Genomic DNA, 25,672 nt, shown 5'->3' with positions numbered 1-25,672 from the left:
CTTCTGAAATAACCTGGTCAGCTTGTAGCACAGGATGCCAATTCCCACAACTGTACTGCAATGGACTGACTGGACAAGCTTTGAAGGTGGTAATAACTCATCTAAGTAGCACAGATTCATAATTTCAAAAGATAGCTAGTATACAGGGAAGTCTTGAGAAAGTATTACTAGAGAATGATGAGGTCCAGGATAGCTCCAACATTGCAGAAGGACCTCAGTGAAGCTGACAGTACACTTAAAATGGGTAGGGATGAATACACAGAAGTTCCTCTGACCCCATTAATATTACTTCTATTTATAGCATTTTTCTTCATCTGTTAGGTCCACCTATGTAGTATATTTAATCCAAGTTAATGTCTAATGGGTGGAATTCTTTCAATCAGGTTAAGGGTAGCTTAGGTAGACATGCAGGTGGAAAATAAGCATATGGGTGGAAAATATCATGAAGTACTGTACCTAGAATTGAAAGTGGGTCGCACTGAGTTGTACTCTTTAGAATAAATGTACTCTTTCCCCCACTAGTACAACAGCCTGGAGCAGCTGTGCATCAACTTCACTAATGAGAAACTGCAACAGTTTTTCAACCATCACATGTTTGTGCTGGAGCAAGAGGAGTACAAGAAAGAAGGAATTGAATGGGAGTTCATTGACTTTGGAATGGATTTGGCTGCCTGCATTGAACTCATTGAGAAGGTCTTTTAAAAAAGTTTTTGTTAATCTTGCATACAATGTAATTAAGCAGTCTTTAAAGTTTGAAAGATGTGTCCTTACTTTAAACAACAAAACAGTCATTTTATTTAATTTAAATTCATTCTTATAAAATAGTATTTGCTTGCGACATAAAAATAATGGGAAGAGAGAGGGTCAAATCTGCTTCTTAGTGTCTCATGTAAAAATGCCTTGATATGGCATTTTAGAAACTCTTGCCATACTCAAAATACAATCATTCAACAGGAAGCCTTACAGAACAATTCTTGACTGTCATTGTGCAATGAAATCCCGACCTTAAGTTACATATTTGCAGAAAGAACCTCTTGCTTTATTTCCCCTCATTAAAATCACAACACAAGGTGGCTGGCCAAAAAAACCTATCCCTATGACACTTGCTTGCAATAATATATGCTAATATTACAAGCCAACAGCACACAAGTTATAAAATCTTGCTTTCTCTCTGCTTCTTATAGCCAATGGGCATTTTCTCCATCCTAGAAGAAGAGTGCATGTTCCCCAAGGCAACAGACACATCTTTTAAGAACAAGCTCTATGAACAGCATCTTGGCAAATGCAAGAACTTTGAAAAGCCCAAACCTGGCAAAGGGAAGGCTGAGGCTCACTTCGCCCTGGTCCATTATGCCGGCACTGTGGACTACAACATCAGTGGGTGGCTGGACAAGAACAAGGACCCCCTGAATGAAAGTGTAATTCAGCTCTACCAGAAATCATCTATGAAGACACTGGCTTTGCTATTTGCTGACCGCCCTCCAGAAGGTAATTCCTGCTGCACTTTGCAATTGGCTTATGAACATAACCCTGAATAGGAAGGAACCTAAGTTCAGTAACAGCAACCATTTACTGGGAGTGCAGCAACACCATCTGCATATGGCAAAACCCAGTCAGTCTGGTTGAAGATTCAAGAAGGGCTAAATCGCACAATGATTTTAAACCATCAAATGTTAAACCATCAAATACTTTGCATACACATCATACATTTAAAGCACACATGCAAGAATCCTGGGAACTGTAGTTTAAGGATGCTAGGAATTATAGCTCTGTGAAGGGAAAATTACAGCTCTCAGGAATCTTCTTTTTTTTGGGGGGGGGGGGAAGCAATGTACTTGGAATGTATGGTGTGTGTGCACAATGGCAGCTCCTCTGGCTTTTTCTGAGGACCACTCAACTAACACTTCAGCATATCTCTGTTCCAAATATTATTTCACATTCACCCATCACATGTCTTTGAATAATCCTACAAGAATCATAACCTTCCAACCCTCAGAGTAAATATGGTGACAATATATTATTATGCTTAGGTCTGGAAGTCCCCCCACCCCCGTACTGGGAGCAGCATTTGCAGCTTCGTTGCAGCAGCAGGGTATAACACAGTCACATTCTGGTGTGGTTGTTTTCCTGCACCTCTCATGTCAGGAACAACGAGGCATTGCAAAAGTCAAGAAGCCAACCAGCATTAGTCTGGGCTCCCTATGAACTGGATTTCCAGGGAAGACCTGGGTGAAGACTTTGCCCATCTCGGTGTGCTCTGGGAATATTTAAGAAGCTGTGGCAGGGTGAGGGTTGACCATTTAGGGGGCTACTTTGAACTTGCTGTGGGTTTTTTTTTTTAAAAAAAAGTTGCTGTTTTCAGAGCCAGGAAGGCATTTGTGCTACAGTCAGTTGACTGGCCAGGTCTATGGGTTTTGCCCGCCTCATAGCAAACTTTATGGTGGAAGAGGGAGATCCCCTAAACTTTAGTCAGCTGGAACAGTTCATCAACCAGTAGGCAAGCTAATTGATCTTCCTGATAAATGCCAAATGCTTACACCAAACCTGTTGCATCTGTAATCAATAAAGTTGTCACCTAATTTGAATCCAACACACTCTCCCATCCTTGTCCTTGGTCTGTGCACTCCACTGCTGCCTCACTGAACCTACAGCCACAAATGTAGTTTATACAGAAGAATAACACATAAAATCCCTGATGTATATGTTTTAATTATAATATTTTTTATTATTATTCAGAGGGAAAGAAGGCTGCAAAGAAGAAGGGTTCCTCATTCCAGACTGTCTCTGCTCTTTTCAGGGTATAGTAAAATCTTTGCTTAAGATATTTGTAAGGGAAGAAAATTCTGATTTCTTAGGGCTGCCATACGTCCAAGTTTTCCCGGACATGTCCGTGATTTGGGCAGCAGAAGTGGCGTCAGGGGGGATTTTTGCTGAGTCAACAAAATGTCTGGGGAAACCCAGATGTACGGCAAGCAGGGCGATTATTTGAAAGAAATGCTTTAAAAATCCTATAAAAGTCTGTCCTTTTTAAAGAATATTTTGGGAATATAGCAACCCTAGATTTCACAATCACAGAACACCAGCATGCCTCTAAGCACAAGAGAAATGTATTATAGGTGAAGGCTGAAATTCTGTGGTAGACTACATTGCCTGCGTACAAATGACCCCAGTTTTGATCTTTGCTCAGGAAAGACTCTAGTCTAAAATCCTGAGGAACTGCTAACAGTCAGTGTAAACATTACTGTGCTAGACAGACCAATATTCTGACTTAATAGAAGGCACCTTTGTATGCTCTGATAGATCCATCAAGAGTTTAAGAGTCCAAGACTGCTTAGTCCTAGAACAGAAAGCATGCAACTGAGCTTCTTGGAGAATGAGCAAGATAAATGTGATAAATAAATTATACAAAACACTAGGTCACTGCATTCTAGTCTAGCTGAAGTCTCACAATGGTCTATGATCTGGAGATTACCAAGGCAAACGTGAAAGTGCCCAAGTCTTTATCACTAGAATAGTGCAGTTTGTGAATCGGACAAGGATGATTTTTTGAAAAATCCACCTAGGTATATAGGAGCAACCCCAAATTGTGCTCTCAAATTGTCAGAGGAAGTATGAGTCCAATCAGGTTAACCACACACCAATTTCATAGAGGTTTTTCAGAGTTTTTCTCTATTTTTTCTTACTACCTATGGAAAATTTAAAGGAAGTTTTGCATGTATATGTGTGTGGAATTTGTTAACCAGGCTCTGGCTTCTAATTCCACAGGAGAACTTAAACAAATTGATGAGCAACCTGAAGAGTACTCATCCACACTTTGTGCGTTGCCTAATCCCCAATGAAACTAAAACCCCTGGTAAGACACAGAACTCTACTTTGATTTTTAAAAAGAAAGATGCGATGCACCAGTTGTATACATTTTGGTATTCATATCTTCTCTTATTTTCTAAGGTGCCATGGAACATGAACTTGTATTGCACCAACTGAGATGTAATGGTGTGCTGGAGGGCATCAGAATTTGCAGGAAGGGATTCCCCAGCAGGATTATTTATGGTGACTTCAAACAGAGGTCAGACTGCCCCCCAATTATTAACCTATTGGTTGTTTGTAGTTGTTTTGCCCCCCCCTCAATAGTTTTGAGTTGCTTTTTGACTGTTTCTAATATTGCATTATAGCAGTTAGCACCACGTTTGGACAAAAGGCTTAAGGGGGGGAAATGCCATCAGTGACAATTAATAGTCCTTGCATGAAGAGATTACAAGAAGACCCCAGTTAAGTTTAGCCTCAGTTAAATTTTACTAGTCTCCCTGATTTAGGTAAATGGCCATTAGGAATAATATTTGTTTAAACATTTACAATCAGATGCTAAACTGGATGGACCATTGGTCTGACCGAATTCCATGAACATGGCATCAAATCATAAGCATCTTTATCTTCCACTTCTTCTAACAGATATAGAGTTTTAAATGCAAGTGCCATCCCCGAGGGACAGTTCATGGATAGCAAGAAGGCTTCTGAGAAACTTCTTGGATCTATTGATGTTGACCACACCCAATATAAATTTGGCCACACAAAGGTAAATTTACTTTTTATTACAAGACTGTAAAATTAGAGTTTGTTGAGACAGTGACCAATACTTTGTAATATTTTCTTTTCCCAGGTCTTCTTCAAAGCTGGCCTTTTGGGTCTTCTGGAGGAGATGAGAGATGACAAATTGGCACAGCTGATTACACGCACACAGGCTATGTGTCGTGGCTACTTAGCAAGGGTGGAGTTCCAAAAAATGATGGAAAGGAGGTAGAGTTTTGCCATCTGTAATAGAACTCATGACCACACTGGCCTATCATGCTAATATGCCCTACACAAGGATTACAAATAATAACATATATAAAATACTCTTTGGGCTGCTCTCCAAATTCTGGGACAGATTCTATGTAAAACTTGTAAGAAGTACAGTCGTACCTTGGTTCTCAAACTGAATCCATTCTAGGAGTCTGTTTGACTTCTGAAACCATTCAAGAACCAAGACACGGCTTCTGATTGCCTGCAGGAGCTTCCTGCAGTCAAGTGGAAGCCATGCTGGATGTTCGGCTTCCGAAAAACATTCAAAAACTAGAATACTCACTTCCAGTTTTCGATTGTTTAGGACCTGAAAAGTTTGAGTTGCATGGCGTTTGGCTTCTGAGCTTCCACTGTATACCTTTAAAAAGGACTGTGTGTGAAGTGGCACTAAGTGGCAGTTCTCTTAACATTTATTAGGTTTGTATTAAATTTGAGTGTTAGAAGTATAAAAATAAAGTGACAGCTATGCTAAAGAAGCATAATGAAATTTGAACTACTTTATAAAATAGTCCTATTTTTGGAAGCTTTATTTGATAAATTTCTTCATATACCCCATGTGCTCCTGAAAATATCAACCCCTTCTTTATAAAGAAAAAAATATTCATTTTTCTTACTCTTTCCTTGAGATATAAACTTACACTTACTCCCAGATAAGTGTAGTTAGTAGTGCAGTCTAAGACCTGTTTTGCAGCTGGACAAGAATCGGACAGTTCATATTTCTTATTAGGAGTCACAAAAGAATTTCATTAAACACTTTGATCACACTGTTGTCGTTTTCATCATCAAGGTTTTATTTTGTTGTCTGGTTGTTACAGAGAATCCATCTTTACTATTCAATACAATGTCCGTTCATTTATGAATGTGAAGACTTGGGCTTGGATGAAGTTGTACTTCAAGATCAAGCCTTTGCTGAAGAGTGCTGAATCAGAGAAGGAGATGGCCAACATGAAGGAAGAGTTTGAGAAAACTAAAGAAAGCCTTGCCAAAGCAGATGCCAAAGTGAAGGAACTGGAAGAAAAAATGGTTTCTCTGATGCAAGAGAAGAATGACTTGCAACTCCAAGTCCAATCTGTAAGCATTGTTGGTAACATACATTTTTCTTCACTCTAGACTAGTTTAGGTAGAGGAATTCAGAAATTGCAGGAGAAATGTGGCTATGTTTAATAAATCTGTATATCTTATATACATACTACATATCCTCTACGTAATAGTTCACCACAGTCAAAGTTAAATTGGACATAAGTATTTTTTTACACATATATAGTATACTGGTGAATATAGTTTATTTTGGTATTTGATATACCAACATAACCAGTGTCTATTAAAGAGTGATTTACTTGAACACTGAAAGAATATGGCCTTGAATAGCTTAACAATTAGTTTTAAAGGTGAGGCCATGTGCACATTCCTTTGTGTAAGTAGATTCTGTGCAAGAGATCTGCGTGTGCATGAACTTCTTAAGTAGGATAATAATATTATTGCTATATGACATACATTTTCCCTGTATAGGAAGCTGATGGCTTGGCAGATGCTGAGGAGAGATGTGACCAGCTGATCAAAACCAAAATTCAGCTGGAAGCTAAAATTAAGGAGCTGACTGAACGGGCAGAGGATGAGGAGGAAATGAATGCTGAGCTGACAGCCAAAAAGAGGAAACTGGAAGATGAATGCTCAGAGCTGAAGAAAGACATTGATGATCTGGAGTTAACCCTGGCCAAGGTGGAAAAGGAGAAGCATGCCACAGAAAACAAGGTAATGATCACAATGTGCTCAGATCTTTAACAAATAGTCAGAATGTGGTACAGTATTGTCATTACAGGGTGGAATGATACATTGAATCTGTTTGTTCATTTCTAAAAGGTGAAAAACCTCACTGAAGAGATGGCAGTCTTGGATGAGAACATTGCCAAACTGACCAAGGAAAAGAAAGCCCTCCAAGAGGCCCATCAACAGACCTTGGATGACCTGCAGGCAGAGGAGGACAAAGTCAATACTCTGACCAAAGCAAAGACCAAGCTGGAGCAGCAAGTGGACGATGTAAGCACCAACACATGCAGAAGAATAACTGTGGGGTGAAAGTAGTATTAGAGTGACAAAGTCTTTGTCCTCTCTTTGTCTTTAGCTTGAAGGGTCCCTGGAGCAAGAAAAGAAACTTCGCATGGACCTGGAAAGATCCAAGAGGAAACTTGAAGGTGATCTGAAGCTGGCCCAGGAATCCACAATGGATTTGGAGAATGATAAGCAGCAGCTGGATGAAAAGCTTAAGAAGTAAGTATGGTTTACTGTCTAGAAGACCTTTTGGGAGCTCTTTATGGCACCCAGCCCTCTTAGAATTTGACTCAAAAAACTTTGTGTTTTGTTATGAAAAGGAAAGACTTTGAAATCAGCCAGTTCCAAAGCAAAATTGAAGATGAGCAGGCCTTGGGCTCCCAGCTTCAGAAGAAGATAAAGGAGTTACAGGCAAGTCAAGCACATATTGACTCCATCCTATGAAAATCAGTTCATCAGGGAAGACTCTGTTAATGGCTGCTTCTCTTTCTCTAGGCCCGTATTGAGGAACTGGAGGAGGAGATTGAGGCTGAGCGTGCATCTCGGGCCAAAGCAGAGAAGCAGCGGGCTGATCTCTCCAGAGAACTTGAAGAGATCAGTGAGCGTCTGGAGGAAGCTGGTGGGGCAACCGCAGCTCAGATTGAGATGAACAAGAAACGTGAGGCAGAATTCCAGAAAATGCGCAGGGACCTTGAAGAAGCCACTCTGCAACATGAAGCCACTGCATCTGCTCTCCGCAAGAAGCATGCAGACAGTGCAGCTGAACTTGGGGAACAAATTGATAACCTGCAACGTGTGAAACAGAAGCTGGAGAAGGAGAAGAGTGAGCTGAAGATGGAGATTGATGACCTTGCCAGTAATATGGAGTCAGTTTCCAAAGCAAAGGTATACTGCAGCAGTATATACTTTCCTTTAGCTTTATTAGGTGGAGGCACAACATACAGAATTCACAATCTTACATGTGGAATATAAATGTAATAATAAACGCATGGTCTGGGAATATAAAGAGATTGATACGTGGGTTACAGTAGCACCCATTCAAGTACCTAAAAGCAAAAGCAAAATACTCATATTAAGCAGATGGAACAGTGGATAGTATATTGGATTTTTATGTAAGAGAGCAGCTTCTAAGTTTTTTTTTAATAGGTCTACACAAAACACTTTATTTATACCTTAAATCTACAAAATGTGCTTAGAGCAAATGATCCACCTGGCTCATGCAGGGACAACCAGAAGAGTGTCTGGAGTAGCTGTCATTTGGTGCTATGTCTATAATAATACTGAATTTTTTATTTATAAAAATATTTGCATAAAGTAATTTCTTTAAAAAGAAATTCAAAGTAGTTTACAACAATTCAAAGCATGGTCACCTAAATAAGCACTATCTCAGTGCTGTTGTGATAAATATTATTTATCCCTGCCCCCACTTTCCTGATACTTCTTCCCAATGTGTATCATACTGTAATGTGACACTGCTATAGTCAGATTATTTTGATAAATGGAAGAGGAATTCACTGTAGCACTAAGTGGATTGCTTCTTCAGGGCAAGCATATCTGCTTGCCATCCTTACCACCACCCTGAACCAGTTTGAGGGAGCATGCACAGGTAGAGAGGGGAAAGCCCTGTTGTGCTAGTGGAGGTCATTGTGCAGGCTTCTGCTGGCAGGGCCAGTTAGTTAAATCTGGCCTCAGCTGTTTTATATAACTATACACTTTATTATTTCACATCTAGGCAAATCTTGAAAAGATAAGCCGCACTTTAGAAGACCAGCTTAGTGAACTTAAAGCAAAGGAGGAACAGAACCAACGCACTATTAATGACCTGACTGCTCAAAGAGCTCGTCTGCAGACAGAAACTGGTAAGAAACTGAAAGTAAATGATTTAATGCTGCAATTCTTAGGTCCAAAGATAGCAAAGTACCAATCTACTATGTCTATACTATCCAATTTAATCTTAACTGCACACAAGTTTAGGGCAATGCTTTTTCCTTTTCTTGCAACATGATTTCATTATGAAATCTGATTCTATGATTGTTTGTTCGGAAGTAAGTTTCTCCAGCTGCAATAGGACTTGATAGCAAACGAGGGAGGTTTATCTAAGTGTGGCTAGTCATAATTTATAACTACTAAGAAAAATATTTTATGAATAGTGAACATGATTAATTTATTTGTTGTTACAAATGAATTAATGCATTTGTTGTTATAACCATCAAGGTCATTTCAATCACCGCTTAAAAAGAAATATGTACATACTATACAAAATATACATAGATCTATACATACAGCAGATACATAGATAATATGTACTGGTATATATTCCATTTAATCCGTTCTCTTTTCAGGTGAATACTCACGCCAAGTTGAAGAAAAAGATTCACTGATTTCTCAGCTCACAAGAGGCAAGCAAGCCTTTACCCAACAGATTGAGGAACTAAAGAGGCAGCTTGAGGAAGAGATAAAGGTGTGTATTTTGTTCAACACTGCAGGCCCTCTATCACAGTTCTAAACAACACAGGGCCTCTTTCTCCTATTCAGTTATCGACACCTATGTGCATTCTGCAGAAATCCTAATTATTCTCATTTCAGAAGCTCTAAGGTTGCTCAGGAAACTTCTCTAGATAACTCCCTATGGTGGTCTCTCTATTCTTTCATTCAAATGGGCAAAAGATTGCATGTGCTTACCTATCTTAGGCCGCTTGCAAACTAGGCATTTATTCTGGTATAGCTATGATTCGTTCACTCACATTTGAAGGAACAACCACATCGTGACATCAACATTAAATCGCTCTCTTGTGTTTTCTCCACAATTCTTCCATCTCTTTGGAGAGTCAGAATAGCTGACTTTGGGAGCAAGAGCATAATACTAGCATAATAAGTGGGATGTGGACAGGAAGATGTAAAACTGAGGCAGGGATGACATGTTGGAGATGCCCTTTTTTCTCAAATTTTTGTGTATTTCCTCAGGGCAGCTAAAAATAAACATTAAAAATACAAATGCAATAGAAACTATGCAACATAACAACAGACATGGGTAACACCCTGACATTCATAACTACTAAATTCTTTCCATATTTCAGGCCAAGAATGCACTTGCCCATGGTTTGCAATCTGCCCGTCATGACTGTGACTTGCTCCGGGAGCAGTTTGAAGAGGAGCAGGAAGCCAAGGCTGAGCTGCAACGTGCCATGTCTAAGGCCAATAGTGAAGTTGCTCAGTGGAGAACCAAGTATGAAACAGATGCCATTCAACGCACAGAAGAGTTAGAGGAAGCCAAGTAAGTACAAGAACCAAGAGCAAGGGAGAGAAAGGGAACTCAAAAGTAGAAGAAAGTATGCCACTGTGTAGATGGAATTGGGGGAAATATTTATTTGTATCACTCAGTGAACAGAACAGGTCACTGAGTTATTTGTGCTAGGCTCAGAGCAACAGATATACTGTAATAACGCAATCCCATCAGTGTTGACATGGAAGGAGCTGATGACATGGCAAGACAAAGTTTGAATGGAAAATCAAATTTGTTTTTGAGACCATTCTCAGTATGCATGGACCATTCTCAGTAAGCCATTTATTATAATGGATAACTAAGTGTTGTAATCACATTTCTCTAGGAAAAAGCTGGCTCAGCGTCTTCAGGATGCTGAAGAACACGTAGAGGCTGTGAATTCCAAATGTGCTTCCCTTGAGAAGACAAAGCAAAGGCTACAGAATGAAGTGGAGGACCTGATGATTGATGTGGAAAGGTCCAATGCAGCCTGTGCAGCTCTAGATAAGAAGCAGAAGAACTTTGATAAGGTACTTTTGGCCATAATTTGAAAGAAAACCCAGCACGTTGCAACAAATTCTCAGGTACACATGAACACATTTCTTATTTCTTGTGTTTCTTCTTTCTGGTGTTTTGCAGATTCTGGCAGACTGGAAACAGAAATATGAGGAAACACAGTCTGAACTGGAAGCTTCCCAGAAAGAGTCTCGCTCTCTCAGCACAGAGCTCTTTAAGATGAAGAATGCTTATGAGGAATCTTTGGATCACTTGGAAACTCTGAAGCGTGAAAACAAGAATCTCCAACGTAAGACCACTTTTTCATAATAAGTGCAAAAAAACTGTGAAGTTCATTTTGCAGAGCTGAAGCAATAGATCATAAGGATGGGATATCTCATACAGTCCTTCTCCCCAAAGCTAGAATAGACACCCATGTGCATGGGAGTTTACAATGAGTGTCTTCACAACATGCAGTTTTATTATGCAGTCTTCACAAGGCTTACGAGGAGCCTTACATCTTAGGTCATTAGGTGTTGTATAAAATTAAAAATAAAATAGGTCTGACCCACAGGGCTGCAATTTAAAATTATGCCAGTATGGCATAACAATTAGAGTGCTGGACTATGACCTGGAAGACCAGGGTTTGAATCCCCACTAAACCATGAAGCTCACTGCGTGATCTTGGGCCAGTCATAATCTCTTAACCTAATCTACCTCAAATGGTTGTTGTGAGAATGAAATGGGGAGGAAAAGAACCATGTACGCAACATTGAGCTCCTTGGAAGAGACTGGTGGTATATGAAAAAATGTAATAAATAAATTAATATAAATGAATGAATAAATGAATAAAATAATGCTAGTACTATAATTGTTCACTCCAAATAGTGGAGCTGAGATGAATAACTGAAATCCTCCTTCCCAAACCTTCCTACATCTGTTTATTATTAGCTGCATAAACACTATTAATCTCCTTTCTCCTTTCTTTGTGTGAAACTAACAGAGGAGATATCTGACCTCACGGAACAGATTGCTGAGGGAGGAAAGGCCATCCATGAATTAGAGAAAGTGAAGAAGCAGATTGAGCAAGAGAAATCTGAACTGCAGGCTTCTCTAGAGGAAGCTGAGGTAAACAATACAATTATGCATAATGAAAAGACACAAATTATTGATCTGTAATACTGTGAAATAATTGAAGAGGCAACCAGAAGGATGATGATAAGGTAAGAACATTGCTGGATCAGACTGAAGGTCCATTTAGTCCTACAATCTGCTTTTTACTTGGAGGTCCACAAGCAGGGCATGAAGGCAATAGTCCAATCCTGTTGTTGTTCAGTGTCACAAAATGCTGCAATGTGGAGTTCTCTTGTTTAGTATTTCAATCCATCGGTCAGCAATGCCTTCTTCCATTCCATTCCATTCCCTGCCCTTCAACCATCAACATTCTCTGGTCACTGAGCAAGCTCTGCTCTCTTGTAGGCTGCTTCTGAGTCCCACCCTTTTTTGTACTTCTGCAAACATTGCTGTTCCCTCAGATCTTCTGATACTTCCCTCTTATGTGTGGGTGGTACTGTTTTGGCTGAGTAACTGTTAGCACTCATGCATGGCCATTGGAAATAGAAGCATTACTGTATGCTTACTGCTATTTTTTACCCCATCCTCTTTTGATGAAGTGGAACATTTACACCCTCATCCCTTACAGATGCTCTGTCCCAAACCAGATGATCCCCAGTTCTTGTCAGCTTTCCCCCAAAGGTCAGCTCAAAAGCCACTCTGTGACCTTTAGAATTTTAAGTACCAGCTGTCTAGTTCTATTTTGGTACAAGTGAAGACCATCCTTTAATTTAACTTATGCCAAGATGTCCCCAGGTCAAGTTCTGAATACCTAGCTGAACATGCAAAAGTTAGCATTTCTGAGATTGCTTCCTTTGAGTATGGAAATGTGGTGAATACATTGCTAAATAGTATATTCAATATAATGTTGAGTGTACTTCAATAAGGAAACAGCTGTCAACTTAAGTCCATTATTAACAGCTGTTATAAATGGTTTTCTTAAGGCCTCACTGGAACACGAAGAAGGCAAAATCCTCCGCATCCAACTTGAGCTCAACCAGGTGAAGGCTGATATTGACAGGAGAATTGCAGAGAAGGATGAGGAAATTGATCAGCTGAAGAGGAATCACCTGAGAGTTGTGGAGTCCATGCAGAGCACACTAGACGCTGAGATCAGGAGCAGGAATGATGCCCTGAGAATAAAGAAGAAGATGGAGGGAGATCTGAATGAAATGGAAATCCAGCTGAGCCATGCCAACCGCCAAGCTGCTGAGGCATTAAAGAACCTCAGGAACACCCAAGGAATGCTCAAGGTTCATATATATTTCTGTAATCAGGATATAGTTGTGATTGTTATTGTGCAAAGAACGGTCTCACAATAATATCTCAATATCATTTTTTAGGACACCCAGATACATTTGGATGAAGCTATGAGGAGCCAGGAAGATCTGAAGGAGCAAGTTGCCATGGTTGAGCGCAGAGCTAATCTGATGCAGGCTGAGATTGAGGAGCTCCGGGCAGCTCTGGAACAGACAGAGAGGGGCAGGAAAATAGCAGAACAGGAACTTCTGGATGCCAGTGAGCGTGTGCAACTTCTTCACACCCAGGTGAGCTTCTAATATGTAATGGGCACGCACAAGGACATGAAGATAATCCAGTGGGGATAAATCAGGTGTAGGCTCTGCTCCAGAAATAAAGAGATTGTTGCTAATGTGTAAATAGGCAATTAACCTACTCATCGCCACACAGCCTATTTTTCTCATCATATTAAGAATCACTACTGTCAAGGGACATGAAGTGGACGTTGGTACTCAATTAAGACCTTGAAGGGAGCTCATTTTATTTATTTAGCGTGTTTTTAGCAAACCCTTTAGCCAATAAATGTTCCAGAACAGTTTACGTAAGATCAATCACAAGCAAAATAGTCCTTGTTCATAGAAAGGTGATTTACAAGGCATGACTCAAGAAGAAAAAGGCATAAGGAGGGAAGAGGAAAACAGGCACCAGTTATTAAAGTAGCATAGTTGTTATAATGACCAGATAGAATGGAAACAGTTTAGTAAGAGGAGCCAAATGAAGCTGGTCTCCTCATGGAACTGATGTAGTGGTCCTCCTTTCTATGTTTCTTTCTGATGCTGCCTGATAGAATGATAGTTGCTTGGCAGCAACCTGATGAAGTAACCAAGTAACAGTTGAGGGTAGGGATGAATGAAACGATCTGCTTTGATTTCTCTCTGTTTCTCATTTTTCCAATCTTCAGTTCACTAAGTTTCCTCATCAGTTTGTATTTTTTTAAAAGTAACACAAAATTCATTTTTTAAAATTATTGTTGTTGTTGTTGTTAGCAACAATAGCAGCAGCATTTTAGTGTGCCTTTCTCTTAATATGCACATTTCTGTATGCAAGCAATTTTCCCTAATATAATACATTTGGTATGTCATTCTCACTGATAAATGCATCTTTATCCACACATCCTCAATATGTTTTTCTGCACACATTTTTTGCATCATAAACTTCAGAGAAGGGCACATTTTGAAATATAGATGTATTTAAGTTTTACACGTGGTTTCAGGATGTGTGAATTAAAATGTAAACCAAACCAAATTCCTCTCCCATTCCCTAGTTGAGGGAGGGAGGAGCCCAACAGAGCTGGTTTCTGCATCATAGGTATGCTGGGGAAATTTCTGAGTACCTGCAATTGTACTCAGCATCATTCTTTTGTACAAAATGCAAGCAATATGAATGACATATTTAGGCTTGGTCCTTTACGAAAACTATGATCTCCCATTCTGTATAGAATACCAGCTTGATCAACACCAAGAAGAAGCTGGAAACAGACATCTCACAAATCCAGAGTGAAGTGGAAGAGACTATTCAGGAAGCACGCAATGCAGAAGAGAAAGCCAAGAAAGCCATCACTGATGTGAGTTGGGCAGATTTTCTTTTGAAACTATAATCCTGCTTGGCATGGCTGGTTTCCTAAACTGGGGGAAATTTCTCTATTAATAGGCAGCCATGATGGCTGAGGAACTCAAGAAGGAACAAGACACCAGTGCCCACTTGGAGAGGATGAAGAAGAACCTGGACCAGACAGTGAAGGACTTGCAGCATCGTCTTGATGAGGCAGAACAGCTGGCAATGAAGGGTGGCAAGAAGCAGCTCCAGAAACTGGAGCACAGAGTATGTATTTCTTGTAAACAAGTTCACTCAGTTCTACTTCTTGAACAAATTGACCAGCTGGACAGCTAATGGCTAATTCCATTTTCCCCAGGTACGTGAGCTGGAAGCTGAAGTTGAGAATGAGCAGAAGCGCAGTGCCGATGCTATCAAGGGTGTGCGCAAATATGAGAGACGCGTAAAGGAACTCACCTACCAGGTGAGGACAGATGTGTTTTTTCTGCATCTTTTGGAGGAACTGGTAAAAGCATTTTATAATCAGATGTACTCATGTTGTTTTCTTTTCTTTTGTGAAAAAAATATCCTGCTCTGTCCAGTCTGAGGAAGACCGAAAGAATGTTCTTAGACTCCAGGACCTGGTTGACAAGTTGCAGATGAAAGTGAAAGCATACAAGAGACAATCTGAAGAAGCTGTAAGTATTATTCTGAACTTGCTGTAGCTTGAGCTAGAATTATGAAGGTAATTTGATATAGCAAAGGTTTCATTTCTATCAATAAGTACAAAATGAATTAGTCTCCATGTGGCAGAATTATTTGCATGAAATAGGGGAGTTTCACATAAGTGAGACTTATGTGAGAAAAATTATTAGTGGATTGTGCCCTCAGTAACATGAACCCAAATTTTCATAATGGGAAGATTGCAGAAACCTTGCTCATATTGTTTTTAAGAGAAGATCCTTTAGCAGTCTGAGTAATTAAAGCAATATGAAATAGCAATAGTCATTTTTGCACACCACTTTACTGTACACATTGCAGTTCACAATAAAAACTGTGCATTTCTGTAGTCTATTAAAGACATTATCAACTCATATAATAGTATTAAAGTGGTAATATACTGACCAATAATATCATGGGCAGGTCTGAATGTACAAAGAACACTCAAGCTAAACTAACCAAGGTTTGGCATTATGTCCCAATGCTGCTACTGAGATTTATGCTTTTTCCTATACTCAAAATCATTTATACTATTTAAGTGTTAAAAATCCAGTACCTTGAGTCGTATATTTTTATCCATTTTCAGGAGGAACAATCCAATGTGAACCTGTCTAAATTCCGCAAGATTCAGCATGAGCTGGAAGAGGCTGAGGAGCGGGCTGACATTGCTGAGTCCCAGGTTAACAAGCTCCGGGTGAAGACCCGAGAGGTGCACAAGAAAGTTGTTGTAAGCGAAGAATAAGCTCAACAAAAAGCTGCAGTGATTGAAGAGAAGCACAAAATGTGAAGCTCTTTGTCACTTTTGTAATTATCATTGTTCAGTTTCTAGAAAATAAAGATTGTAGATTCCTTTGCAAGATGACAAAAAAGATTTTATGCAGTACTATTCTTTTCATAGCATTTCATGTACATCATAATTTCTGGCTAACCAAAGCTTTCTTAATTTCAGTAGTATTGAACTGGAGGAGAAGTCAATATAGATCTTACCATTCTTTTGAGTCAGGCAATTTTGAATGGCGAAGTCCCTTTTTTACTCCAGTTGGATTATTCTGGGCTAGGTGGTTTAGGTCTGTAATCCTAAATTCATTTCCTTGGGAGTCAATTCCATTGATTTCACTGGGACTTATTTCTAGCTAGACATGGTTAGGATGGTGGTCCAAAATCCAAGCAGGGAAGCTTAAGTGGTTTAAGTGCACTTGGTTTCCCTTTGCTTCAGTCACATTTGAGACAAATTAAATGGATTAGTACTCACAAATTTAAACATTTGAACAGGTATCCCTAAAGGAAAACAACTTCAAATGCCTGACTGAGCTATGAACAGTCAGCTCTACTCTACAGATTATTATTATTATTAATAATAATATTCACCCACCTTTTACCCTAAGGCCCCAAGGCAGGTTACAATAATGTAAAATACAATATTAAAAACAGTGACCACAAACACTAGTAAGTCTTTCCTCATCAGATAATGACAAGCATGCATGTTTTGGAATTTCACAAGAGAACAGCGTTCTTAGATTAAGCTGCAATATAAATATTTTCTGGTGGAGATGGGGGAACTCCCATTAAAACTTGTAATATATTGGTTCTACACTAAAGAAAGTCAGTCAGGATGAGAAAAGAACTTCAACTTTATTTTTTAAAAAACAACACCTTTCAAAACACCAGCAAAGTGAATATAGAAGATAAATATCAAAGCATCTTGGAAGTAAGCAGGGATAATAAAATATGACATTTATCCTTTAGTATGATGCTTTCATCTATCATGGGTTGAGCCCATACCTTCCGGTGTTTCTCAGATGAAAACAGGGACGTTCTAGTCTGCATTAGGAAGCTTCTCCTGCATTTTGATCTCACTGCACATAAAGACGTCATATACACATACACACCTGTCACCTTGAGCAAACTGCAACCTCTCCGCCAAACCCAGCTCACTAGATTGTTGTAAAGGAAAAATGTGCGAGGGAAGTGATCGTGTATAAGACCTTCAACAGATAAATGGAATGAAATAATTCTTTTTGTGGTAAGCTGCCTTGAGTCCCTGTCAGGGAAAAAGGTAGGATGTGTGCTCTGCTTACAAAATGAATTTGATCTGTGTGCTGCAGCAGCAGCAGCAGCAGAGTCTTAGGCTATGTACACATTAGTGGCTGAAAGCAGTGCTTTGTTTCTTAAAAAATGTTTAGGGGTACTCTCATTTTGAATCAAGAAAACCACCATTTTATAGTTCAAATTGGGAAAAATAATTACAGTAAATGGACAAAAGTACAAAGCTTCACAAAATGTTTAGGGGTATGCGTACCCCTGCATCCCCCCAGAAAAAAGCACTGGCTGAAAGTGTAGCAAAGTAATCACCCACCCACCCACCCCACCTTTAAGTTACATTTCCACTTGCCATACACATCAGAGACAGGGCAGGGATGTCTTTACCAGATGCATTTTCCCTATTTGGTTTCCCCATGCCTGCAATGCGCTTCATCTGCACACGCACAATGGATGTCCCAAATGTACATACCTCAACTTTACTGTGGCTTATGTTTTCAAATCAGACAGAAGCTGGTTTGAGGGGAAATGCATCAGACAGCATTATTTCTCAAGGGACTATATGATCCATAGCTGTCAACGTTTCCCTTTTTTTAAGGGAAATTCCTTTATTCCGAATAGGATTCCTCGCAAGAAAAGGGAAAAGTTGACAGTTATGATATGATCATGTGTACATTGCTTCAAACACCAATGAGGGAAGTGCACTGAAGCATCAAACCCCAAAACAGGGAGTGCACGTTTCAGCAAAGTACCATCTCTGTCTCAGTATCCCCTGCCTGCTGCCTATTATACTATACTATAATACCGGTCTATTATACAAGGTGGTTGCGTATATCTAAGATTGGGGTCCTCAATTTTTCTGGGCTCAGAGGCACAAATGGGAATCTAAGACACTGTTGTGGGTTCAGAATCCTCACCTACAAAAAAATAAAATAAATCCCAAGCAAAACACCTATCCAGCAAAAAAAGAAAAAAGAAAAACAAACGAAACATAAAAGAAAGCAAGGCAATCCTATCTCAACCAAAAAATAAATAAATCAAAACCACAAAGAACTCTTCCTTCCTTTATTGAATTTATACACCACTCTTCCTTCCAAAGGAGCCCATTTTTAAAGGAAGGGCAGCACTTAGGGGGCACCAAGGGGAGTGTTTGAGAGAGCTGTGATGCCTACAAGTGCCATATTGGAGATGCCATGTCTGAGATAATCTATATGAATTTCTCTGTGCTCTTCAGAAAGCAGTAAATCCTTGTGAGTGGGAAACAAGACAATAGCACAACAAAAATTTCCATTTGCTTCTGGGTGCTAATTTAAAGTAACAAGAAGGATAGATCATTTTTATGAAGGTCAAATCTAAAGCTTATGAAAAGGATGAATAATAGAATTGTAGAGTTGGAAGGGATCCCAAGGGTCATCTGGTCTAACCCCCAAATACATTTTGGATGAAATACATTTAAAAGTGCCACCTGGCTCCTGCCGTTTTTCTGCAATTCGCTGTGCCTCATTGTGGGGCAATGAATCTTCTGTTTAACAGAGTATATACAGATGAGCTATGATTTCGTAGATTTTCACGGGTACAGGAATGTAGGTTTTGGTGTCTTCGGGTGTCTTCCCGTGTAAGAGTCGGGGTGTCTGGGCGACGTTTCGACGAGGTCTCACTCGTCATCTTCAGGCTGGTGCTTTCGGCTTCTTGTTACTGGAACAGAGCAGAATCTGGTGTTTGAGTTCCTATAAATACTGTTGAGGGGTGTGGTGTATAGCCTCCAACGTTCTGGGCAGAGAGGAAGTTCCTAGATTAGTGTGCCTTTTCTTCTTTTGTTCCTTAATTACTTGAGGGATATCTTGAGTGATTTCATGAGTGATATTCTGAATACCACTGGGTGGGTCATTAAGTGTAGATTAGTTGCTAAAGCTTTTGTGTCTTGACCTCTTGAGCTTGTGAAGAGTTTTTCTGAGAAGATGGCTGTGCTGCATTTAGTTGTGCTCTGGCTTGGCTTCGTGTATAGGGGCGAGCTGTGGTTTTGTGCCTTGTGCCAGCCAGATCTGTGTAGGGATTGCAGGGGGGATGCTGTGTAGGGATGCTGCACCCCCCTGCAATCCCTACACAGATCTGGCTGGCACAAGGCACAAAACCACAGCTCGCCCCTATACACGAAGCCAAGCCAGAGCACAACTAAATGCAGCACAGCCATCTTCTCAGAAAAACTCTTCACAAGCTCAAGAGGTCAAGACACAAAAGCTTTAGCAACTAATCTACACTTAATGACCCACCCAGTGGTATTCAGAATATCACTCATGAAATCACTCAAGATATCCCTCAAGTAATTAAGGAACAAAAGAAGAAAAGGCACACTAATCTAGGAACTTCCTCTCTGCCCAGAACGTTGGAGGCTATACACCACACCCCTCAACAGTATTTATAGGAACTCAAACACCAGATTCTGCTCTGTTCCAGTAACAAGAAGCCGAAAGCACCAGCCTGAAGATGACGAGTGAGACCTCGTCGAAACGTCGCCCAGACACCCCGACTCTTACACGGGAAGACACCCGAAGACACCAAAACCTACAGATGAGCTATGATTATATATTTTACTTATTTATTTTATTTTTAGAACATTTCTATCCCACTTTATTACCCTCACAGGCTCTCAAACTAGTTTACAAAAGATTATCACAATAAAAATGACATTGAAGTCTGGTACAGGAACAGAAATGATATGGTGTCCTCATGATGCCAGGGTGAATCAGCTGGCACTCAACCTTGGTCTACTTTGGTGTTACTCTTCCTTGGTATTGCCCTACTAGGCAGTAAAGCCCACTGATGCTCTCTGAGACAAGAGAGTGGGGCTGCGCAGCTAGAACTCAGTCAGCCCATGATGGACGCAAGTTCTCCTTTGCAGTGATTCTACTCCTACTTGGACGACTTGGAACTGATGCTAGAAGATTTCTTCTTGACCACTTGGAAATTATGTTTTAGTGTTTCATCTGTTCCTCCATGTTGCTTAACATCTGAATGAAAATGGGTCAAAATCATCTGGAGATTTGGACAAAGGTGCCATTAATATGCAAATGACACTCAGCTCCATCTCTCTTTTTCATCAAATCCTGGAGAGGCAGGATGTGTTCTGAGTGCTCAGATGCAGTAATGGACTAGATCAAAGACTATAAACTAAGACTCAATCTAGACATGATGAAGGTATTGCTAGTGGATGATTCATGTTCCTACTTGAGTGGTATTCAGCATGTTCTGGAGGCATTTCCCTGCACTGATCCAACATTGTCATAGAATCATAGAATCATAGAGTTGGAAGAGACCACAAGGGCCATCGAGTCCAACCCCCTGCCAAGCAGGAAACTGAGACCGAGTGGTCTCAGTGACTCAGAGTGCCTTTTATCAGTTGCATCTGACAAATGAGCTGTGACCCAACTTGGGGATAACCTAGTTACAGTTATCCATGCTCTAGCAACTTCCTGATTAGATTACTGTAATGCATCATATTGGGCTTCCTTCGAAAGTGGCCTGGAAACTTCTAAAATCAGAATGCAAGGTTGTTAACTGAACATTTTGAGCATACTACATCAGTTCTTTATCAACGCTACTGGCTTTCCACAAACAATCCCTCCCTTCCTTCAGACATATTTTGCAATTATAATTATTTTTGTTTAGACAGGACTTTACAACATGAATTTTCTTTTTGAATCCTATCAGTATTTGATGACGTTTCTAGGAATATCTTTGTGGATTTTATATGTTGTATTCCACCTTGCCACGTGCAGATGCCCTTTTAAATGTGTTGTGGAAGGGGCGATTATTGGTTTGTTTCTGTTCTTATTTTTATAATGTATTTTGTGTTTTTTTTTATATTGCAATTTTATGTTGTGAACCATCCTGAGATCTATGGGTATAGGGCAGCGTACAAATTTAATTAATTAATTATTAATTATAATTGATTGATAAATAAATAAATAAATAAATAAATAAATGTTGGGCCTATTTGACCTTTTAATCTCTAAAGAGCTTGCGGTCAAGCTATGTGAAGGATAATTTACTCCTAACCAATGATTTTTTCCTAGAAAAAAAGGTGCCAGTACTCGCCATAAAGTTGTTACAAGTAAGTGCCACACTTTTCAACAACAACAAAGATGCCGGTACTGTGTACCCTTGAGTACCCCTGGAAAAATCACTGCTCCTAACTGAACTTTGAGGTCATTCATTCTTTGGAGTGCCACTGCCAAGTGAGATCTGGCATGTGGCTATAAGGAAAAAAGGGTTCTCTGTGTTAGCACCCAGAGAGGCAACACCTGGTGCCAGGCAGAGACTTCTTATTCTCTCTGACTTTTAAATGGATTTTGAAATTTTGGCTTTATAAGTTTTTAAGGCCTGTTTGTATTTAACTGTATTGCTTAATCTATGCTACACTGTGCCTTAATACTGTAATTGTTTGTTATGTTTTAACAATGTTTAGGTGTGCCACTCACTTGTAAAGGTAGCATAAAAATACTGTTCATACATAAAAAAATAACATTGAGCACTACAGTTTGTATGCTCAAACAATCAGAATATCCCTTTGGGTGTATTCAATTAAATAATTGTACAAAATGATTTCACCCTTCTCCTCCCTTGTGTGCCCCCCAGCCCCATCTTTGCTTCAGAGGGTTTGGGAACTCCCAGAACAGACTTAGCAGTGTGCGGGGAGAAGAGGTGGGGATGTTCTATTATGCAAGGAAAAATCTTTGTGCTGATGGAATGTTCCCCTTAGTGCTACTTTGAATATAACACTTTTGTTATGATGAATAAACATAAATAAGTCTTGAGAATGCCATTGGAGTAATACTGTCTTGCACCAGCTGAGTTTCTGAGTCTCGTCTTTTAAATTCTTAGAATGCCAAACACGTCTGTCAGATCGTTTTGTGCCAACCATGAAATCTGACCTCCCTAAGTTTCCCTAAGGCCCTGTCACTCAAATTCAGAGCTGCAGAATACATAGAGAAAGCTGATTAACGAAAGCCAGAGTCTGCAGTAAATTAAGAGTAACTCTTTTCTTCCTATACATACAAATGGAAGTCTGTCGTCGCATTGCCCCCATTGAAAGATTTGTAGTGTTGCATGACAATCCTGGATTTTCATGGCCACAGTGGGATAGTGGAGCAAAAGAGAAAGCAGGTTGCACAGCAGTATTTGCTATCACTTGGGAGGGAGGAGGGAGGGACACTCACAGGGGGAAAGTAGTGGTTTACAACAACAGCAGAGGTGTGAGTAAAGCATGGAAGGAGAAATCAGAGGGGGAAAGTGGCGATTCGAAACAATGGCAGATATTTGAATAGACGTGGTGGGGTGGGGGAGTGGCAATTTCAAATAAGGTCTGAGTACAGTGAGAAGGAAGTTGGGAAAGGCTATGTTGCATTAGCCTATTGGTGTTAGCATCTGTGTTGTACCCACTCAAATCTCTACCATTGTTTAATGGTAGACAATTTCCCTCTCAGTGTTTCACACTGACAGGAAAACAATGGCTGTTTTAAATTTCTCTTTCCATTATTCAGCTGCCTCATGTAAGAGGTATAATGGAAGCAAAGCCTGCAAATATTCTATTGTAACTTCCAGAAATCATGTATTTCACTCCTGGTACCATGTGTTGTGTTTAACATGAAGTTCCAGATTCAACATAGCAATTTAGAAGAGATACTTTATTAACAAGCAAGCACATATATATGTACAGCACCTATAAACCGAACTTAACATTCTCTAGCTGAATAATCTGACAGGCTTGCACAGTTCATCTTAACTGTACAGTAACATATATCAGCATGGAGTATATGTGCAAAGGGGGCTGCAGAATAGGAGATGAAGGCATGAAAATGGGAACAGTAAGAACATAGCAAAGAGAAACTAGAAATCTGTGTAAGACAAAATAATAGGCTGAATCTCAGGTTTCTCATATACAGATTTTGATGTTGAATATTTTCCAGTTATTTCCTGTATGTTAGGAATTCTCCAGATAGTTGATATATGTAATATTCCATGATCAGCAGTTCACAAAGAAGGTTGCAGTTACGACTCAAAATTAAATTCCTTCTTGTCCTTCTGCTGGCAGGTGAAGATTTTCTTGTAACCAACAGGCTTTTGGGAATGGACTGCTTTTAACGAAAGTGCTGGTGCTATGCTGTTTTACTGTCATTATTGGTAGGGTTTTAATAGATTTTATATGGATTTAATTTTATCAGTGTTCAATTGTTTTTTAATTATTGTTTTACTATGTTTTTAGCAGTTCTTATTTTTATCTGTAAGCCACCTCAAGTCCCCATGTGAAAATGTAGAGTATTTATTTATTTATTTTATTAATTAGCAGCAGCAAGATGTAAGCAAGATGATATTTTTGTTTTAAAGCATAAGAATGGTATAAAATGTAATTCTTGCATTTAGATTTGTTTGGGGATTAAGTGGTTAATTTGTTATGCCTGACCTGTCTGAGGATCAAAGGGGAGGTAAAATTCAATGAATATGTGGTGCTTGTCATACAGGCATTGTTTGTAGCTGAGAATTAGGACACTAATTTAGGGATTGCAAGTCACAATGGTGAAAGTCAGAAACTAGCTTTGGTTGACAGTTTCAAGGCAGAATCTGGGAGACAAAGGATGAGCAAATCAAGGTGTGATATCAGGTTACAAAGGGAACATAGCTAAAATTTAACCTGTGGCTTTTCATGGGTGTGCAGTACCATCTTTGAATATTTTCTCTCATTTTAGTTGACACTGACCAAAAAGGTCTTTCCATGGCTTTTTTTCTGGCCAGAACCTGCCAGAACTCAGTTCTGGCAGCTCTCAGGTATGTGCTATTGCCATTATAAGAGAACAAGGCACCTTTTTTCTAGAAAAATAGCACTGGTCTTTTTCATCCCATTGGCTGACTGTGCAGAAGAAGACTGTGAGTAGTTTCAAACCACCTTTTTTCCTTTCCTCAATTCTTTTACCATTATTGTGCTTCATTTCTGCACCTCCATTTCTACAAGGTCCATCAACTTATTATGAATGGCTTCTCTCTCACACATCCAGTGCCACTTTGCAGACCAAGAAAACAGAAACTAGAAGTTTCAATCAAAGGATTAAGGAACACAAAAGTAAGATAGTGGATTGTGAAGAACTGAGAAGCAGGGAAGGAAGAAAAATGTGGAGTGGAGAGAGGGAAAGACTGTAGGTCAAATTTGGTCAACTATGTAATATGCAGCCATGTATCTTGTTTTTCCTTAAATAATTACAGGAATGGGAAAACATACCGTAATTCTTACTGGGAAAGCACCGTGGTTATCTGTCACTCCCACACCATGATCAGACCTGGGATAGCTCAGTCGGTAGAGCATGAGACTCTTAATCTCAAAGTCATGGGATCAAGCACTGCGTTGGGCAAAAGATTCCCGCAAGGCAGAGGGTTGGACTAAATGAGCCTCAGGGTCCCTTCCAACCATATGATTCTATGGTAGCCCTCCAAGTTTGGCTAGGACTCTTAGGAAAAGAGCCTTTCACAAGGCTCCTAGCTGTGGAGGGTTGTGTGTGTGATATAGAGTGTGTGTCTCTATTCTGATCATGGTGGAAGTGAAAAAGTATCCCTACGTGTGCTCTGCCTTCCCAGTAAGCACTAGGCTCCCCCATGGCTGTAATTATTTAAAAAGAAACAAGATAGTTAGCAACATGCTATGTTATTTAGCAAATGTCTAGCCTGTGTATGTCTCCTAGCCTTAGAAACTGTGTTTTTGCAACCAGATGCTTGCTGGAGCAGCCAAAATGAGAGTATCCCTAAACATTTTTAAGGGGGGGAAAGCACTGATTTAATCTATAACAGTACAGTATTTCACAGTTAACATTCAATGGTGCTTAACATATGTATTTGGTGTATGGCAAGCAACTGTATTCGGTATCTGACAGCACATGACAGATTACACACAGTGGTGTTTATTTCATGGTGTTTGATAGCTCACAGGTTGCAAAATTTCATATTTGATGCTTGCCAAAAAAGAGCATATTTGACTAAAGTACTGACATTTCAATACTTCAGATGAATTTGAATTTTCCTAATCGAAATTTGAAAAAAGTAAAATTGGAAAAATTAGCAAATTTCAAATTACTACAAATATTTATTTCAGCTTCACTATGCACTCACCAGCCTTCTCTTCTCTCCTTACCAGTTAAAACATATTTACTGCCATTCATTCTATCATAAGCATATGGGTTTCCTTTGAGCAATATGTTGCACTCCCACTGAGCCCTAACAACATCAGATGCATATATTTCTCTCCTCTACCAGAACACAAAATTGGTATCAGGATCAGAC

At 39.6% G+C, this 25,672-nt stretch overlaps 1 protein-coding gene and 1 long non-coding RNA gene across 2 annotated transcripts in view; one reads left to right on the top strand and one right to left on the bottom strand.

Annotated features, from left to right (window-relative positions):
- Positions 1-16,066, top strand: part of LOC309520991 (myosin-4) — a 56,519-nt gene extending 40,453 nt beyond the window's left edge. Inside the window, exons 15-40 of the mRNA XM_082203097.1 lie at positions 523-693; positions 1,185-1,488; positions 2,737-2,798; positions 3,766-3,853; positions 3,949-4,066; positions 4,450-4,573; positions 4,658-4,794; positions 5,655-5,910; positions 6,349-6,591; positions 6,700-6,876; positions 6,962-7,107; positions 7,209-7,299; positions 7,384-7,773; positions 8,621-8,747; positions 9,231-9,349; positions 9,966-10,162; positions 10,497-10,680; positions 10,790-10,955; positions 11,649-11,773; positions 12,703-13,011; positions 13,102-13,305; positions 14,496-14,621; positions 14,708-14,878; positions 14,970-15,074; positions 15,193-15,288; positions 15,897-16,066. Of these exons, the coding sequence (XP_082059223.1) occupies positions 523-693; positions 1,185-1,488; positions 2,737-2,798; positions 3,766-3,853; positions 3,949-4,066; positions 4,450-4,573; positions 4,658-4,794; positions 5,655-5,910; positions 6,349-6,591; positions 6,700-6,876; positions 6,962-7,107; positions 7,209-7,299; positions 7,384-7,773; positions 8,621-8,747; positions 9,231-9,349; positions 9,966-10,162; positions 10,497-10,680; positions 10,790-10,955; positions 11,649-11,773; positions 12,703-13,011; positions 13,102-13,305; positions 14,496-14,621; positions 14,708-14,878; positions 14,970-15,074; positions 15,193-15,288; positions 15,897-16,052 (4,392 nt within the window). The 3' untranslated portion in view covers positions 16,053-16,066. The remainder of the gene's footprint in view (positions 1-522; positions 694-1,184; positions 1,489-2,736; positions 2,799-3,765; positions 3,854-3,948; positions 4,067-4,449; positions 4,574-4,657; positions 4,795-5,654; positions 5,911-6,348; positions 6,592-6,699; positions 6,877-6,961; positions 7,108-7,208; positions 7,300-7,383; positions 7,774-8,620; positions 8,748-9,230; positions 9,350-9,965; positions 10,163-10,496; positions 10,681-10,789; positions 10,956-11,648; positions 11,774-12,702; positions 13,012-13,101; positions 13,306-14,495; positions 14,622-14,707; positions 14,879-14,969; positions 15,075-15,192; positions 15,289-15,896) is intronic.
- The window catches only part of LOC309521947, a 183,512-nt gene that overhangs the window by 134,013 nt on the left and 23,827 nt on the right, over positions 1-25,672 (bottom strand). The gene's annotated exons all lie outside the window — the stretch shown is intronic.

The sequence above is a fragment of the Podarcis vaucheri genome (genome assembly GCF_965113315.1).
Source record: "Podarcis vaucheri genome assembly, chromosome: 2".
In the NCBI taxonomy this organism is placed as follows: Eukaryota; Metazoa; Chordata; class Lepidosauria; order Squamata; family Lacertidae; genus Podarcis; species Podarcis vaucheri.
Note: the sequence above shows the minus strand (reverse complement) of the source record. Positions and strands in the feature narration are given on the sequence as shown.